The sequence below is a fragment of the Ctenocephalides felis genome, unplaced genomic scaffold (genome assembly GCF_003426905.1).
Source record: "Ctenocephalides felis isolate EL2017-DRISC unplaced genomic scaffold, ASM342690v1 CF-g0.4_SCAFFOLD_03570, whole genome shotgun sequence".
Classification (NCBI taxonomy): domain Eukaryota; kingdom Metazoa; phylum Arthropoda; class Insecta; order Siphonaptera; family Pulicidae; genus Ctenocephalides; species Ctenocephalides felis.
The window spans coordinates 15713782-15729592 of record NW_020539724.1 but is presented as its reverse complement, the minus strand read 5'-3'; the positions used below and the strand labels follow the sequence as shown (position 1 = coordinate 15729592).

Below are 15811 nucleotides of genomic sequence, written 5' to 3'. Positions count from 1 at the left end.
ATTTAATCTTAACTAGTGGCATTTTGCTGTAAAGAAAGTTACATGAACTTCTTAATAGGTGTTAAAAATAGACTTCATTAATAACAATTGATATTTAGAAAACTTTCAAATCGTGGCGATAAAATTTGCAACTGTTTATTTTGCTTCACACTAAAAACTAATTAATGTGGTTTTCATTTGATATTATTCAAACTTAAATATTCGTAATTGTATTAATTATACGCACTTGGGGTTCCCCTTGCAATTTTATTTAAAACTTCAATGAATTTTTATATTTAAACCACTTTTCGTAGGGATTTAGTATTTTAGAACGTTCGTTTACACTCTAATCTTTATTACAATACTAAGTTTTATTAAAATCGTTAAAAAAACTTTAAATAATTACTAATAAAAGGCCTGACAGAATTTTGTCAAAGCATAGATTCCAAATTGATATTTTTCCAGAAGTTTTTGAATTCTCAAAATCAATACACGATTTTTAGCGAAAATTTTTGGCGATCCGTAAATTGTGAAGAAACAACTCAGATTTTCATTAAATGTCTTATAAATTTTTCATAGTATTGATACATAAAAAACATAAAAATTGGATTTTCTGCCGAAAACAAACTCAAGAGATATTTAGTTAAAATTAATATATTCCCAAAAATATTGTATAATAAATATGTTTTCAAGATAATAGATATGATATAGGTTCATCGAAGTCTTCACTAGTTTGGACCTAAAAAAAAAAATAAATGAAACTATTATCACATACAGTAATGATATTTATTATACCTGAAATTCCCATGTACCAGTTTTCGTTTTTATTGATAAAGGCAAATGACTTCCAATAGCTCGCTGTTCTTCTAAAACATTTTTTATTTGTGTCCATATATAAGTATCTCTAGACAAGTTTTCCATATTTCCAATGATGAATAAACCTGTAAAAAAGATATTTTCATTGGATATAAATATTCTCATAAATTGAATTTTATGATAAACTAATAAAATTACTTCTGAAATATTTATTGCATTAGAGTATCCTGTAAGCAAGTTGGATAGTAAATTAATTTATAGGTAGTCATGTTAATTATTTATTAATAGTAACGATTTATCCACGCGAACATATCGAGAATTATGTTAATGTTTAAAATTTTTACTATTTGAACAAATTAAACTCATATGTTGGGATTCCACTATAAATGCATATTATTCTTGAAAAAGATAACTATAATCAATGTTTCATTCATTAACATCAATAATTACCTTCCATTGCTCGAGATAGTGCCACACATATTCGATTTTGTTTATTTAAAAATCCAATATTTGCATCCTTATTACTTCTCACCAATGACAGAAGAATGATTCTATTTTCTTGGCCTTGGAAATTATCTACCGTCGACACTTTTACTTTTTGCAGCATATCAATATGTTTCATTTCATTCTCAATTGCTTGAACTTGTCCAGAATATGTTGATAATATAGTAATATCTTTAGAACCATATTGATTCAATTTTAGGTAATGGCATAATTTAACTATGAATTTGGCTTCATGAGTATTTTTACAACTAGTTGTATCCAATTTATGGTCTTCAGGAACATTATGGTTGACGAAATATAAATTATGTTTAAAACCTTTTATATTTCGATAGTTTAAAGTCTGGCCACCATTCTCCAAATTTTCATAAATAATTGGAGAAATCAAGGAACATATTTTAGGTTTCATTCTGTATTGTGTATTTAATGTATGATAAGGTAAACCATTATTTATTAAACGTTCAAACAGTGAAATATTAATGTTAGAAATTTTGGAGAGTTCATATGAAGCATTATGAGGTTGCAATTGTTTATGGTCACCTATCATTATAAGGTGCTCGCAATGTTTTGTTAATGAGGCTATGACATGAGCTTCAGGTATTTCAGCAGCCTCTTCAAAGATATAAATAGGAATCTTTAATTCCTTTAATATAATTTGTATTCTCGCAGCACTTGTGGTCGTCATACCAATAACTTTAGCATCTTTTAAAAATTTCATGTACTGAATGAATTTTAGCTCTTCGTATTGTTTCAACAAACTTTGATATTCTGCTGTACATTCTTTATATTTATGCAAATAATCTTTTTGAAGCATATCTACCCAATGCCAATATAGACTCCACCGATCATCAAAATTCAGTGCAGTTGCACTTGCAGTACTGAACTGTTTTTGGTTTTGAATAGGACCTATTTCCATACGAGCTTTTAAATGTTCTAACCAAAATTCCAAATCTTGTTTCTCATTTTGTATCTCTTTTATATATTCTTCATTGTGTGCTTGTTCAGATTTTCTTTTTATTTCATCATTTAATTTGTGTAAAGATGTTTGTAGATTTTCTAATGTTACTTCATACTCTAATTCACAATCTAATTTTAAATTACTAAGTGAACTTTCTAAATGTTTTAAATTTGTAAATATATTTAAATCATCTTTCTCATCATAACACACTTTATTATAAACTGTGTCAACATCAATAATGTTTCTTATACTTGCATTATAATTCGGAATGAAGCATCTGTCTTTAGAGGAACCTAAAAGCCAACTAGATAAAGGAGAGAGAATATTTGTATTAACAGGCAGCCAATGTTTATCTTCCAATTCGGTTGCAAAGCTATTCTTACTCATACTTAAAATACCCCTCTTACTCGATAGTGTTCTAATTAAATTTTGATACATTTTTATTTCCTTCAAAATTTCAAATATTTCAGTTTCAATACTTCCCATAGCTTTCATCATTGTATTGGATTTACCATGTTTCCTATTATTAATGTGATATTGTGCAAGTGTAGGATCAGTGGATTGATTGCCAACACGTACAATATTTTCAGTCACCGGTATTAACTTTTTCAAAAAGTTGTCTAATGCTTGGTTTGTGTAACAAACAACAAGTATTTGTTGGTTTCGTAAATTCTGCAATAGAATTGATGCTATCTCTGCGCCCACAAACGTTTTACCAGTTCCTGGTGGGCCTTGTATTAAAACCAATTCTTCAGTTAATGCAGCTTTGATAGCTTCCAATTGAGAATCATTTAAACCAAGAATATCAGATTTTGGCCATGATGATAAATCAAAAATTGACAACTCATTGCCCTTATACTCATAACTAATAATATCTGCTGAATACTTTGGATGTTTTATTGCATTCTGAAAAAAATACTAGGCGATATAAGCAATAAATATTTCCATAATAAATGACAAGTTACCTTATTTTTTATTATATAATCTGCCATTGGAAGAATAAGTATCATGAATTTGAGAATCATTTGCTGGGATATTCACATACCTTACATTTAAGATGGTCAATTTTATCTTCTACTGTTGCAAAGTACACAACTGAATAATCACCAGTTGTTAAAGCAATTAATGATCCATACATGAATCGTTTAGTGCTCTGGGTAGGTAACCTAAAACAAAAATAAAAATTTTATGCTACTTATAATAATGTATATTGCAATATTAATGCAATACCTAGAAAATTCTGGACTACTTGATAAATCAAGCACGGTACATAATTTATTTCTAAGTAAAATTTCTTCTAATATATATACATTTTGGTAAATTGTCGATGTATACTTTTCCTCCAAGAAATTTTGCATTTGTTTTATTTTCAGATTGCTTAATCGATTTTCTGAGTGGTTTGAGAAAGTCTTCTCGTACAATGTTTATTTGAAAAGATATATATTCATCTGTGTTTTGATAATTCTCAACATAAAAATTGGATTGAATACAGTTTTCAGTTGTACAAAGGTCTTGAGCAGAAGGATATACTGAGACTTTTTGGGATTTCTGCAATATTTCAATCATAAATACCATTCATAATTTGGTACTTTGGTAAATCTTTATTTTTATTCAAGTTCCGTAAGTATCTTCCACAAGTATTTAATAGTTTTCCAAATATATCAATATGATTTTTGTTAATTATTTTAATACTGCATTTTAAAAAAATGAGTATATTTATCAAAACAGTTTCATAATTAAATAAATGTGCAGTACTAGAAGAGTTCATGGCATCATGAAGATTATGTAAAAATAAGTCATTTGTGCCAGAAATTAGTTTTGTTTTGAGTTCTGTAAAACTTGAACTACAAATCTTTCCAAGAATGTTTATTCCTGTTACTATGTCATCACGTGACAAACTATTATTTATTAAATCTATTACATCTTTTTTGTTACTGAGTAAATCCACGATTATGTCATGTGGACGATTTTCAGCTGCATATTCTAAATATTTTTGTGTAACCCTATTGAGTTTGTTTGCTTCCTTTATTTGTTTATGAATATTTATTGTTTCCTTATGCGATTCGTCAGCCTCAGCAGATTTTTTACTCTTATTTGCTTTTGATTTTGTGTTTGATTTTTCAACGAGAGCATAGTAATTTCCGCCATATCCTGAAAATAAATATTATATATATATATATATATATATATATATATATTGAAATAAATCAATTGGTCCACTTTAATTCTACCTGATGTGTATAGACCCATAGGCAAATACGAATCAGCATTTTCAATTCCGTATTTCGATGAATTTGCGTTACTCCGAGAATTTTGCATTTCTAGATTTTTTTTTATGATTTTGTTTAAATTATATTGTTCTTATACTATTTACTTTTATTTTAACGAACTAGCGTTAACCTCCATTCTATGAATCAATTTTGACACTTGTCCAACCTAATTCTCAAGAGGCTTCAGTTCCATTCCAACAATTCCATTTCTGTTATTGTTTATTTTTTTATTTTTGGAGACTGCTTATCGAAACTTTCTCGATTATTGTTTTTGATGGAATGTATAATGTTATTATCATTTAAATATATTATTTTTTATTCATTCTGCTTTTTTTTAAAAAAAAACTTGGCGCCAAATTTTACCACCAAAATTTAAGTGAAAGTGGCGGCACGTCAAAACTAGTCGTGTGTATCTACCCCTTATTTTTATTGGCGCTTTTATGGCGTTTTAAACATGTGTCATAAGGAAGGTAATCTTTAATAATAAAATTGTTTAAAAGAGTGAAATGAAATAAAAGAGTAACGATAAGATATAATTAAATAATATTGATTATTAATTAAATGATATTTATTTTTAAGTGACATTTGGTATTAGTGTATTTCAAAATCGATTTTTTCCTTTTGCTTGTGTTGGCAGCAGTGCATGTCTTGAAAGCCACGAACGTCATTTCGAGACAAGTTTTTGAAGAGTTGGTTTGATTTTGTAAGCGGATTATTAAACGCCATATTTATTGTAAAGCTTGTTGATGGTTCATCATGAGTGATTATTCTTCCGTGGCACCTCCTAAGAATTTTAGCCAGTCGACAGCTTTTGCTGCAGCCCTACAACGTGCAAAACAGGTAAGTTGCGGTCAAACTAGGTTCTGTAACAAAGCAGTGTACACTAAGTTGACGCCATTTTGAACCGACAATAATGGTGATTTTATATGATTTTGATATTCTTTATGTATATTATGTCTATTTTAATGTTGTTATTTTATTTTTAGATTGCAGCCAAAATAAATCCAACTAGTGCTGCTAGTGGTGCTGGTGGGCCGCCTCCGGGTTCAGGAGACGCTGGCAGACCGAAACGATCCCTAGAGGACGGTTCTGGTGAGAACAATTTATAATTTTCAGTCTTTTATTAACCCCTACGATATACAACCTTTATGATTAAGTATCTTATTCTAAGATAATTCAGATCAAGTTTTAGTTGAGGTTAAAATAAATCATACTTATTTTGTGAAGTGTGCTTTTTGTTATCATTATCAATTCCTGTAAGAAAATCATTTTTATTTAGATTAACATTTGAAATTACTTAAATTTATGCATACTTTGGAATTCTGAATTTTGATTTTGCCATATAATTTGTACTTGAAGACCTTTTTTGTTTAACCTTATTGTGATCCTTAGCCAAAGAGTGAAATGTCATTAATGTTAATAATATAATTTTTATGCAGAGCCAGAAGCCAAGAAATTAGCGGGATTAGATTATAATTCCTCAAATCCAGGAGGTTTAAGTGCAGCAGCAGCACAGGTAAGTTAATTAATGAAATATTACAATTAGTTTCATATTTTAAAGTTATATTTCCTATCATAGGCAGCAGCCGTGGCAGCACGTGTGGCACAAAACTTAGGTGGCCTGGGCTCTGGAGGGCCCATGGGTGGAGGTAGTGGCAGTGGAGGCACTTGCAGTGAAGATATTAGGGTACCCGATAAAATGGTTGGGCTTATTATAGGACGTGGAGGTGAACAAATAACAAGATTACAAGCTGAATGTGGTTGTAAAATACAAATGGCACCAGATAGTGGAGGCTTACCAGGTATGTTTTTTTACATTCTATATGTTACAGAATATTTTTGTTCACATTGTAACCTACTGATTTAGTTTAAATATTTTCTATCAGTGCATTTTAATATTTTCAAAGCATTTATCTATTATATACTGTATTTTAATTTTGTATATATCCATTTAGACAGATTATGTTCTCTGTCGGGTCCGAGAGATGCAGTTGCTAGGGCACGGGAAATGATTATGAACATAGTAAATCAAAGAGGAAGAACAGAGGGTATAGAAATGGGAGGAAATGGAGGTGGTGGTGGTGGTGGTGCTCCTCCTATGGGTATGAGTGGGCCTACATCTGTTGAAATTATGATTCCTGGCCCAAAAGTTGGTTTGATTATTGGTAAAGGTGGAGAAACAATAAAGCAATTGCAAGAAAAATCTGGAGCCAAGATGGTAGTTATTCAGGATGGTCCTAATCCAGAACAGGTATTAATATACAGATATTGTGATCATTTATTCTCCAATTATAAGATTGTTTCTTAATATTGTTTTTTATTTGTTTTAGGAAAAACCTTTGAGGATAACAGGTGATATGCAAAAAGTAGAATTTGCAAAACAGCTTGTTTATGATTTGATAGCAGAAAAAGAAATGCAAGCTTTCAATCGTGGTGGGCGAATGGGAGGTAATGGTGGCCCAGGCAGACCAGATGGAATGGGGCAGGACTTTCCTTCAGGAGGCGGAGAGTGGATTGAAGTAATTTTAGTCTTTTTTTAAAAAAAATGTTATAAATCTGCTTGATTATTGCTTGAAATTCATTGAGATTGAATACTTTATCATATAAGTTTTTTACCATAGATCAGTGTATTCATTAATATTTTTTTCAGGTATTTGTGCCTAAAATAGCTGTTGGTGTTGTAATTGGTAAAGGTGGGGATATGATAAAGAAAATTCAAATGGACACAGGGTGTCGTCTTCAATTCCAACAAAATAGAGATGAAGGACCAGGAGATAGATTATGTTATTTACAAGGCAAACCACAACAAGTTCAAGCTGCAAAAGATATGATAGAAGATTTAATTGATAGTGTGCAAAGAGATCCAAGTGAAAGAGGTCGCCCAAGAAATGGAAATAGACCAAATAATGGACAAGATTTTCAGAATTGGGCTGGTGGAAATGGATCTCAATCAAATAGAATTGAAGTGACCTTTATTGTTCCAAGTATGAAGTGTGGAGTGATAATTGGGAGAGGTGGAGAAACAATAAAACAGATTAATGCTCAATCTGGGGCACATTGTGTGTTAGATAGGAATGCTCAAAATAATCCAAATGAGAAATTATTTATAATTCGCGGAGAGCCTGATCAAGTGGAAGCTGCTAAAAGAATAATTTCAGAGACAGTACAAATGCCATTGAACTTCCAAGTTACTAGTGGTAACCCACAAGGTAATTGATATTAATTTCACAACATTAAAATTTTCTTGAATAATAAAATATACATTTTCATTTTGGTGCCATAAATATAAATACTTTTATACACTGATAGATGCATAAGAAATATACATAATAATCATAATCTCATTAAAAAAATTGGAAGTTGTGATTCTGAATTGAATTAATTTAATATTTTAGGCAATTCTGGTAATATGGGTCCCATGGGTCATACTGGTTATCCAGGAATGGGTGCTCCACAAGGTTACCCTGGAGCCGCACAAGCATGGGGTTACAATCCCCAAGGTTGGGGAGCGCCAGATCAGGCGCAGCATGCTCAAGCCCCAGCTGGTCAAGTACAGATAAATCCTGCAACTGGTCAGCCAGACTATTCTCAACAATGGATTGAATATTATAGGTATTACAGTTTTCTAATCTAGAAATATGTGAATTGGACATTTGAAAATTGTTGTATCATTAACTATATCATTATGTTCTTGTGAAATTATTATAAATTAGGTCAATGGGAATGCATAGGGAAGCAAGTATGATAGAACAACAAAGTAAAGGAAAAGCAGTTGATCCATCTGCAGCTGGTAATACTTATTTTGATATGATATTTTCGTATGTTGCTCTGTTGTAGATAAACAGTACTGACTTTCAATATTGGTTAAAATTTAAAGCAGGACAAAACGGAACAGCAGCACCCGTGCAATCGCAGGCAGCAGCACAACCTAGTCAACAAGCTGTTGCTGGAGCTGTATCTCAAATGGCAGGAGCACAACCTGACTATTCCGCTCAGTGGGCAGAATATTATAGGTCCATTGGCAATATTAAAGAAGCAGAAGCGATAGAAGCAAATATGAAACAGGGCAAGGTGGGTGAATTAAACTTCAGATAAAATTAGATTTACTACTATTTCTGGGAAAATATTTACATTAGTATAAAGTACAATTATACAAAAAAATGGAAAAGGTCATCCAGATCATTACCTGTACATATGTTGTTTTATATTTTTTGCACTTCCTTCATCTTTGTCCTGGCAAATGAAAAATGAAGTTGTATCAACTTCTGACATGTTTAAATAATCACTAAGAAATCAATTTATTAATTTATGAGTGATTTATAAGTAATCCAAGTTGCTGTAGAGCATCATAATGTGGAAAACTATTGAATATTATTCTAATTTTCTACAAAAAAAAATTACATTATTATACATATTTTATTAGTTCAGGTTTTAAATAATTTTTATAATTACCACTTTTGGTAGGTCTATTATATTTTAGTATTTTCATCAAGACCTGGTACTCTATTAACATCTCAAATCAGATTTTCTCACAAAATCAAACTTCTCCTTCAGTAAATTAATAAATACTCATTTATTCTATCCTAGGGGGCACAAGCATCTGCCGCTGCAACTACCCAACAGAATGCAACTAGTTTTCCAAATGCCGGTGTTAATACATCTGCGACACCACAAAGTCAACCAGGTCCACCTGGAGCTTATGGTCAACCAAATGCGCCGCCAGGTCAGCCTGGTTATCCAATGAATGCTGCTTCTTACATGCAAGCTGCAGGAGGCATGCCGAGAGCAAATCCAGCGGCAGGTGCAGGTGCACAGTTCCAAGGATACCCTGGATACGGAGGATACCCACAACAAGGAAGCAGTTAAATAGGTAAGTTGATTTTGATAAATTTAATGGGCTTAATCATTGAACTTTGACATTTATATGAAGTCAATAATTCAAGTCTAGATGACTTGATGATTTATATATTTTCTTAATATTCATAATTGACATGTTTATTTATCTGATGTAATATTTTTGTATATATTGATGATTTGTATATGTTTTACCATATATGTGTAACTGCGGCATCATATTATTTATGTGCATATATTATATATATGTTATTTATATAAACAAATATGTATAATTTGAATAAGGTACGTGATATCCATTGAGACACATTTGATTTAATATTTTGTTAAACTCTCTAAATAATTGATAATTATATATAAATTTTATTATTATAATTGATTTATTAATTTTATTATGACATCAGGTGAGTTGATATTTCTCTTTCGCACACCGTTTTATATCTTATACCAAAATGGAGAATATTTGTACCTTTTTATTCCAGAGGAAACTGATGCAAGCTACCGTTTAAGAGATGAATGTATTGGGATATGAACATGTAATCCATATTAAGTTGCTAACTATTCTCTACCTACATCAATGTTATTTTCATAAAATTACATTGTTTAATTATAAGAAAAATCTAGTGGATGCCCTTCAACAAATAATGTAAATAGAATATTGGACTTCAAGACTTCACCACTTTATGTACTAGTAAAAATGATTGTGGATTTAGTTTTAATTTTAAGATGTTTTAGCATATAGGATTCTTGCACATAGGTTTTATTTTTTATTATAAGGTAATTATATGTATTATAAATAACGAAAAAAGATCCCTTCTTTTGTAATCATATTTTATTCCCAGAAAAGACTTGCTATTTAAACCATAAGTCTAGAATTATTTCTATGTAAATTCATTCCCACAACCATCCATGGATTTGCTTGTGGAAAGCAAGCAATCAGTCAAAAAATCATTGTTTTGTCTAAATTTTGCAAATGAATTTGATTTGTAAATTTATAGATGAATTAATGGAATTATGTGAGCAGGAGTTCCATTCCTCATTCATTTTCTAAAGTAGGTCTCCATAATTATTTTGAAATGTGATGTGACTGGTGGAGCTTACTCTTCGTTCACACGGATTATTCTCTTTTTTTATTTATTAATGAATGCTTCCACTAAATTATGTTCATAAATAGTCTTGTTCACGTATATTTATATATTAATTTTATTTTATTGAAACATTTATGTCCAGAAATAATTTATGTCCAGTTTAATTACAAAAAAGTGGTACATCAGCTTGTTTGATGCATCTATATTGAAATGAAACAGTTTAGTTTGGAATCCTTTATTAGAAAGATCTTAATTTGTGATTTTATTATTTAAATGGATGCATCAACCAATTGATCACGAATGGGTTATCAATAGTAAGCTATGTTATATCAAAATGTGTAAATCATATGTCGTACATATTTAAATAATATAAATTTTTTTTGTCAATGCTTGGCATCACCATTCGAGCTATAATGGTGATGGTACTGAATGCAAAAGTATTTTGTTGTTTCTTTATAATCTTTTTATAAGCTGTTCCAGGATCCACCGATACAGATAAACCAGGTATGTGTATTTTTATAATTTGAAATTTCCAAACTGTTGTTAGGGTCATGTAATTGCCTATCGCTAGATTTGTTTTTATATGTTCCTTAGTTTTAATTATCTTCATCATATTTTATTTCCATTTTATTTTTTGATTTTTGATGTATGTTTTATAATTTGTATGAAGCATATTGAAACGAGTAATCTAAAATGTTCTGATTACTTGTTACAGGTTCGAAGCTCTCTCTACAATGGTGTATTTTAATGTTCATTATTTTGCATGTTATATTTATGTGTCCAGGTACATGTTTTTCTTTGGCGGTATGAATTAATATTTATTATTTTCCTGTTATGTTCAAAATAGGTACAATGCGATTATGGAGATCAACATATTTGGGGAGTTGTCCAAACATGCTCAATGCTATTTCTTATATATTAAAATGCGATTTTCATATTAAATTCTTTTGACTCGTATATCTATTGATAATGATGTTATGTATATCTTTAGGTATATAACTATCTATTAATTAGTAACATGTCTTATTTTATGATTATGGTTTATCATTTGTGATATGATATATGATTGCGTACTAATGCATTTCCATACATATATATTTCTATGCATATATATATATAAATTTTAAAATGTTTTGCTTTTAAGAATATGATCCGTACAAATTTTATATATTTACTAACTTGATTTGCAATATCTATTATTATATCATATTATTTGAATTTCAGTTTGAAATAAACTTTTGACTAAAATCAATGCATTTTATTACCGTCACATACATATCATTCCTTTTTTGTGTTGCATTGAGTGTGTTGATGGCTAAAATTTTCTCTTGTTGAACTTGAATTTACGAAGCACTTATTTTGTTTGAATTATGCCCCATTTGTACAATTTTCAATTTTGAACATCTTATTGCATATCATGTAATAGCAAAATCACATTAAGACTTGTTAAGTTTTCGAATGAATCACTTATTTAAATGTTTTAGAGAGAGTTGTTCGTTTATTTTCAATTTGAGGATTTGGGAATATAAATTATTTATTTTTTGTAGTGTTCCAAGTTCAACTTCATCTATTCGGCTGGTAAATGATTCCAAACAAAGGCAGTCACTCATATACCACAGGAATTAGGTGTAATTGCCTTGAGGCAAATGGCATTAACTTCCTTTATGCATAAATAATAATACAGTGACTTACAAATAACCCGACGTACGAGTATTTTGAGGTACGCTATCAAATGAGCAATTCGTTGCTTCGACATACGAGCTTTGAGCGAGTGAAAGTTTCTTCGAAAAGTAATGGCAAAGTAAATATGAAAATAATTGTCAGTACCATAGAAATATTTAAATACTGTTTTACAATAGTATTTTTTTTTTTTTTGAGCTGATAAAGGGTATAATTGCTGCTAAAGGCCGCATGCTGCTCTAACAATGGATAAAAATCACCAATCACCACAAAAAAGCATAGGAGTTGTTAAACGTATTGCTTCTAGATACGAGCGTCGTTCCGGGATTAATTAAACTCGTATGTCAGGGTAACTGTATTTTATCATTGTGCTTTATCATTGAGTGGTTTATTTAAGGATTCAATTAAGTGCGATGAATAGATCCGGCCGATCTTTACCGGAAACTAATCAGAATCAGTCCGATTTCCTGCTGTTAACTTTGTGATAGAATTTTCTAATTCGGTTCAGTATTTTGGCGAAAACGTGGGCGAAAAACTTGTACTAATTGTAAAAGAAACGTGTAGACTGATGGTCTTGCAAAATTGATTGACTAGTTTTAGCAACTGGTTCTTAAATTAAATCATTGCAGCTTGTGAAAAAAACGTTGATACAGAATCAAATTTTGGTTCACATATAACCAGTTCCGTATGAACAAGAAACAAACTTCTGAAAGTAAAAATATTTGGTGATACTTTTTTAAGTGATGTTCATGATACTGTAAATCTCATTAGTATGTAACTTTTCTTAATCATTTAATTTTATAATATACGGACATAAATGATAGAATGAACATAAATATATTATGTGTTTATATTTGTTGATTACTCATTTTAAGTACAAAACCTAGTATGGTTATATTGTATTTACAATGAATCAAAACTCTTATTCTAATCTTATAAAAGTTTATTATAGTAAAGATGCATTCATTCAGGTTTTTGTTCCAATTCCTGATTCAATTGGCGATGTCTCTTCATGTTTAATAGAATACCATCAAAACTGCTAGTCTTCTTTTTAGCAGAGCCTTTTAATTCATTTTCTCCAGCAACTCTCACCCTTATTTGAGGAGAGCTCATTTCGTCCATGAACTCAAAGTTTGATTTCTTCTCATCACTAAATAAATAAATGTAAGTGCAATGAATTTATCATAATTATATACTTTTGAATGATCAAACATCTTATGAATAAATTGATTAAATATATATATATATATATATATATATATAACATGATATATTATTATATTTATCTCACTTTGATTCCTGATCAGAATTATTAGAAGTCTCTTCATTTCCAATAGGTGAAGGAGGTCGACGACCAGGACATTTCCATTGCAGTTGTAATATACCATTCTTTTCAAGTTCTTCAAAGAGAACTTCTAAATCTGCAGGTGGTGGGTACCAATTTCCATCTCCATCTGTGGCCAATTCATCATCTGAACATGCTACTGACCAATCATCGTTACTTGAATTTTCACCATTTTCTTCAGTCATAGTTAATGGATATCTTTAAAGATTTGAATAGATTTATAATTGAAGGTGGAAATTGAAAATTCATGGAAAATAAGAATTGATGGAAACTGATTGATGATTATTTATCACAATGTAATTCATAAACATATTAACATCTCTCATCATAACTGAATTATATAAATTTGCAGACTGGTAAGTTAAAAATGTCCTTTTTATTAAACTAGTAATTTCTTTTAAATTATATTATTCTGTATCAAATTACAATATATATATATAATTGAAAAGAAATATATATCATAGAAAAGAAAGTTAGGTCATATGGAAGTTTAATTAATTCAACATACTTTTTGAGTGCTTATTTTACTCAAAACAATTATTGTTAAGAACATGTTTAATTCAGAGTTTAACCCAATTATAATTTAGTATTTTTTGTCTATTTTACTTGATTTTTTTTTATAAGTATATTAATTATAATGAATTATTCTTTATGTTATTAGTTATTGTATTATAGCATTAAATGTTCAATAGATTTGAATTGATAGAAGATGAGCCAAATCAGAAGTATATTAATTAAACTTCTAACTTATGCATTTGAATAGTTTTGAATTTGATGTTGATAAATATTTTGTTTGAATTTAAAAATCTTCCGTTACAACAATAAAAAATAGTAAGAGTTTATTGAAATTTATTTAAAATTCAATAGCACCTTAGCCACTATTGATTGCCACTGAATGAAGGCTAAGATTCTAGCCGAAACATATGGTTTTTAAATTAATTTCTAAAAACTCTCATACAATTTATATATATATATATATATATATATATATATATATATATATATATATATATATATATAGTAGATGGTAGTCTTGGATTTATAAATATTTTGTAGAGCTTTGAACAAAAATCCAAAATATAATCGTATATAATTTTATATTAGAGTAAAAAGTATAGCTCATCTTCAGCTTTTAAAAATCTTAAACCATACCATGCAATTGCCTCCTTTTGGATTTTTTGTTCATAGCTCTACAATATATATATATATATATATATATATATATATATATAATATAGTATAGTATAGTATAGTATAGTATAGTCGAAATAAAAAACTGTGTACAGAATGAATTTATAGTTATTTCGACTATTTGCCTACAGTATTATAATATGTATGCTAGTACAATTGCATTTAAGTATTTGGATAGTAAATGAAATTACTAATTCTACGCATGCTAATCATATACAAATATTCTTAGCTACTTGATTTAAAAACATACATAAAGGTACCAGATTATGTGCCTTATCGCAGTGCGCGTGGTTATAAATAATTTAATGTATAAAACTTGATTTTACGTGCATATAGTTGGCTTAATGACAGACAGGGCTTGGTCAATATTTGAAATCTAATTTTTTTTTTGATGAAAATCATTAAAATATAATTTATTCAATAAATCTCATTTGTTTTGCATTTTCTCTCATTTATTTGACATTTGACATAAACATCCTTAACCTACAATCAATTTTTTTACATTTGTCAAAGTACATTGATACCAAACCAACCAACATAATCCGCGGTGTCAAAATATATTCGAAGTTATTTATAAAATATTTTGCAAATATTTATTAATTTTAATTATTATTATTATAATACATTATTGAAAAGTTGAAAAAAGTGATTAGAGGTTCTCTCAAAGAATACCTAGACGATCAACATAGTGAAAGTTGTGTTTTTTTCGATAAATTATTTAAGTGTTTGTCGGGGGTTTATTTAGCTCATTTATTGCATTTATCTTATCAATAACTGAATTAGTGATGATTATAAATAAATAAATATGAACATATAGTAATAATGTTGTATTTTATATTAGTTTGAAAACGTTTTCAGCATGCATTGATCTTTTCAAAATTATATATGGCCTAGCTGCCTTATTGTATATATAAATGTATATATTGATTTTTACATCATTAAATATGTTCTAGCTGCCTTATTTTGTATATGAATTAAATATAAAAATGTTTATATGAATTACATCAAGAGATGGATAATTAACAATTCAAATTCCCGCCATTCTACTTGAAGATGCATGCAGCGCCTCTATGCAAAATCGTTCCCAGTTTGTCGGGAACTACGTAGTGACTACCGGGTTCATATGGTT

The 15811-nt window shown here is 29.4% G+C and overlaps 4 protein-coding genes across 6 annotated transcripts; 1 reads left to right on the top strand and 3 right to left on the bottom strand.

The window, feature by feature from the left end:
- Nucleotides 1-667: 667 nt before the first annotated feature.
- Nucleotides 668-3261, bottom strand: LOC113383443 (NFX1-type zinc finger-containing protein 1-like). Its single transcript, XM_026621709.1, has 4 exons — nucleotides 3220-3261; nucleotides 1246-3160; nucleotides 775-920; nucleotides 668-718 (listed from the first exon to the last, which is right to left on the bottom strand). Exons 1-4 carry the CDS (start codon nucleotides 3244-3246, stop codon nucleotides 668-670), a joined length of 2139 nt encoding a protein of 712 aa, XP_026477494.1. The 5' UTR covers nucleotides 3247-3261.
- A 488-nt stretch (nucleotides 3262-3749) lies between these two features.
- Nucleotides 3750-4674, bottom strand: LOC113383442. The gene is made up of 3 exons (XM_026621708.1): nucleotides 4486-4674; nucleotides 4010-4405; nucleotides 3750-3802 (listed from the first exon to the last, which is right to left on the bottom strand). The coding sequence occupies exons 1-3, from the start codon at nucleotides 4571-4573 to the stop codon at nucleotides 3750-3752; spliced, it is 537 nt and encodes a 178-aa protein (XP_026477493.1). The 5' UTR covers nucleotides 4574-4674.
- A 274-nt stretch (nucleotides 4675-4948) lies between these two features.
- Nucleotides 4949-10590, top strand: LOC113382830 (far upstream element-binding protein 1). 2 transcript variants are annotated; one of them, XM_026621071.1, is made up of 13 exons: nucleotides 4949-4994; nucleotides 5162-5364; nucleotides 5511-5616; nucleotides 5964-6040; nucleotides 6104-6326; nucleotides 6480-6775; nucleotides 6855-7043; nucleotides 7175-7733; nucleotides 7920-8136; nucleotides 8238-8314; nucleotides 8402-8595; nucleotides 9112-9394; nucleotides 9861-10590. In XM_026621071.1, exons 2-12 carry the CDS (start codon nucleotides 5281-5283, stop codon nucleotides 9388-9390), a joined length of 2301 nt encoding a protein of 766 aa, XP_026476856.1. In that variant the 5' UTR covers nucleotides 4949-4994; nucleotides 5162-5280; the 3' UTR covers nucleotides 9391-9394; nucleotides 9861-10590. The 2 variants fall into 2 exon arrangements, with proteins under 2 accessions (XP_026476856.1, XP_026476857.1); XM_026621072.1 differs by lacking the exons at nucleotides 4949-4994; nucleotides 5162-5364 and adding an exon at nucleotides 5415-5440.
- A 2406-nt stretch (nucleotides 10591-12996) lies between these two features.
- Nucleotides 12997-15117, bottom strand: LOC113383261 (PAXIP1-associated glutamate-rich protein 1). 2 transcript variants are annotated; one of them, XM_026621510.1, is made up of 3 exons: nucleotides 14933-15117; nucleotides 13438-13689; nucleotides 12997-13296 (listed from the first exon to the last, which is right to left on the bottom strand). In XM_026621510.1, exons 2-3 carry the CDS (start codon nucleotides 13674-13676, stop codon nucleotides 13110-13112), a joined length of 426 nt encoding a protein of 141 aa, XP_026477295.1. In that variant the 5' UTR covers nucleotides 13677-13689; nucleotides 14933-15117; the 3' UTR covers nucleotides 12997-13109. The 2 variants fall into 2 exon arrangements, with proteins under 2 accessions (XP_026477295.1, XP_026477296.1); XM_026621511.1 differs by having other exon boundaries at nucleotides 15009-15116.
- Between the last annotated feature and the right edge of the window lie 694 nt (nucleotides 15118-15811).

What these genes read in the sequence shown, in the direction of transcription:
- LOC113383443 (XM_026621709.1), bottom strand. Translation starts at nt 3,246, where the DNA reads ATGGCAGATTATATAATAAAAAATAAG. An exon ending in ATTATATAATAAAAAATAAG is followed by an intron (nt 3,161 to 3,219) that starts GTAACTTGTCAT and finishes TATTTTTTTCAG; the next exon opens with AATGCAATAAAACATCCAAA. An exon ending in ACTATCTCGAGCAATGGAAG is followed by an intron (nt 921 to 1,245) that starts GTAATTATTGAT and finishes TCTTTTTTACAG; the next exon opens with GTTTATTCATCATTGGAAAT.
- LOC113383442 (XM_026621708.1), bottom strand. Translation starts at nt 4,573, where the DNA reads ATGCAAAATTCTCGGAGTAACGCAAATTCATCGAAATACGGAATTGAA. An exon ending in TATGGGTCTATACACATCAG is followed by an intron (nt 4,406 to 4,485) that starts GTAGAATTAAAG and finishes ATTTATTTTCAG; the next exon opens with GATATGGCGGAAATTACTAT. An exon ending in TGATGCCATGAACTCTTCTA is followed by an intron (nt 3,803 to 4,009) that starts GTACTGCACATT and finishes GAAATATTGCAG; the next exon opens with AAATCCCAAAAAGTCTCAGT.
- LOC113382830 (XM_026621071.1), top strand. Translation starts at nt 5,281, where the DNA reads ATGAGTGATTATTCTTCCGTGGCACCTCCTAAGAATTTTAGCCAGTCG. An exon ending in TACTAGTGGTAACCCACAAG is followed by an intron (nt 7,734 to 7,919) that starts GTAATTGATATT and finishes TTAATATTTTAG; the next exon opens with GCAATTCTGGTAATATGGGT. An exon ending in CAATGGATTGAATATTATAG is followed by an intron (nt 8,137 to 8,237) that starts GTATTACAGTTT and finishes ATTATAAATTAG; the next exon opens with GTCAATGGGAATGCATAGGG.
- LOC113383261 (XM_026621510.1), bottom strand. Translation starts at nt 13,676, where the DNA reads ATGACTGAAGAAAATGGTGAAAATTCAAGTAACGATGATTGGTCAGTA. An exon ending in AATTCTGATCAGGAATCAAA is followed by an intron (nt 13,297 to 13,437) that starts GTGAGATAAATA and finishes TTATTTATTTAG; the next exon opens with TGATGAGAAGAAATCAAACT.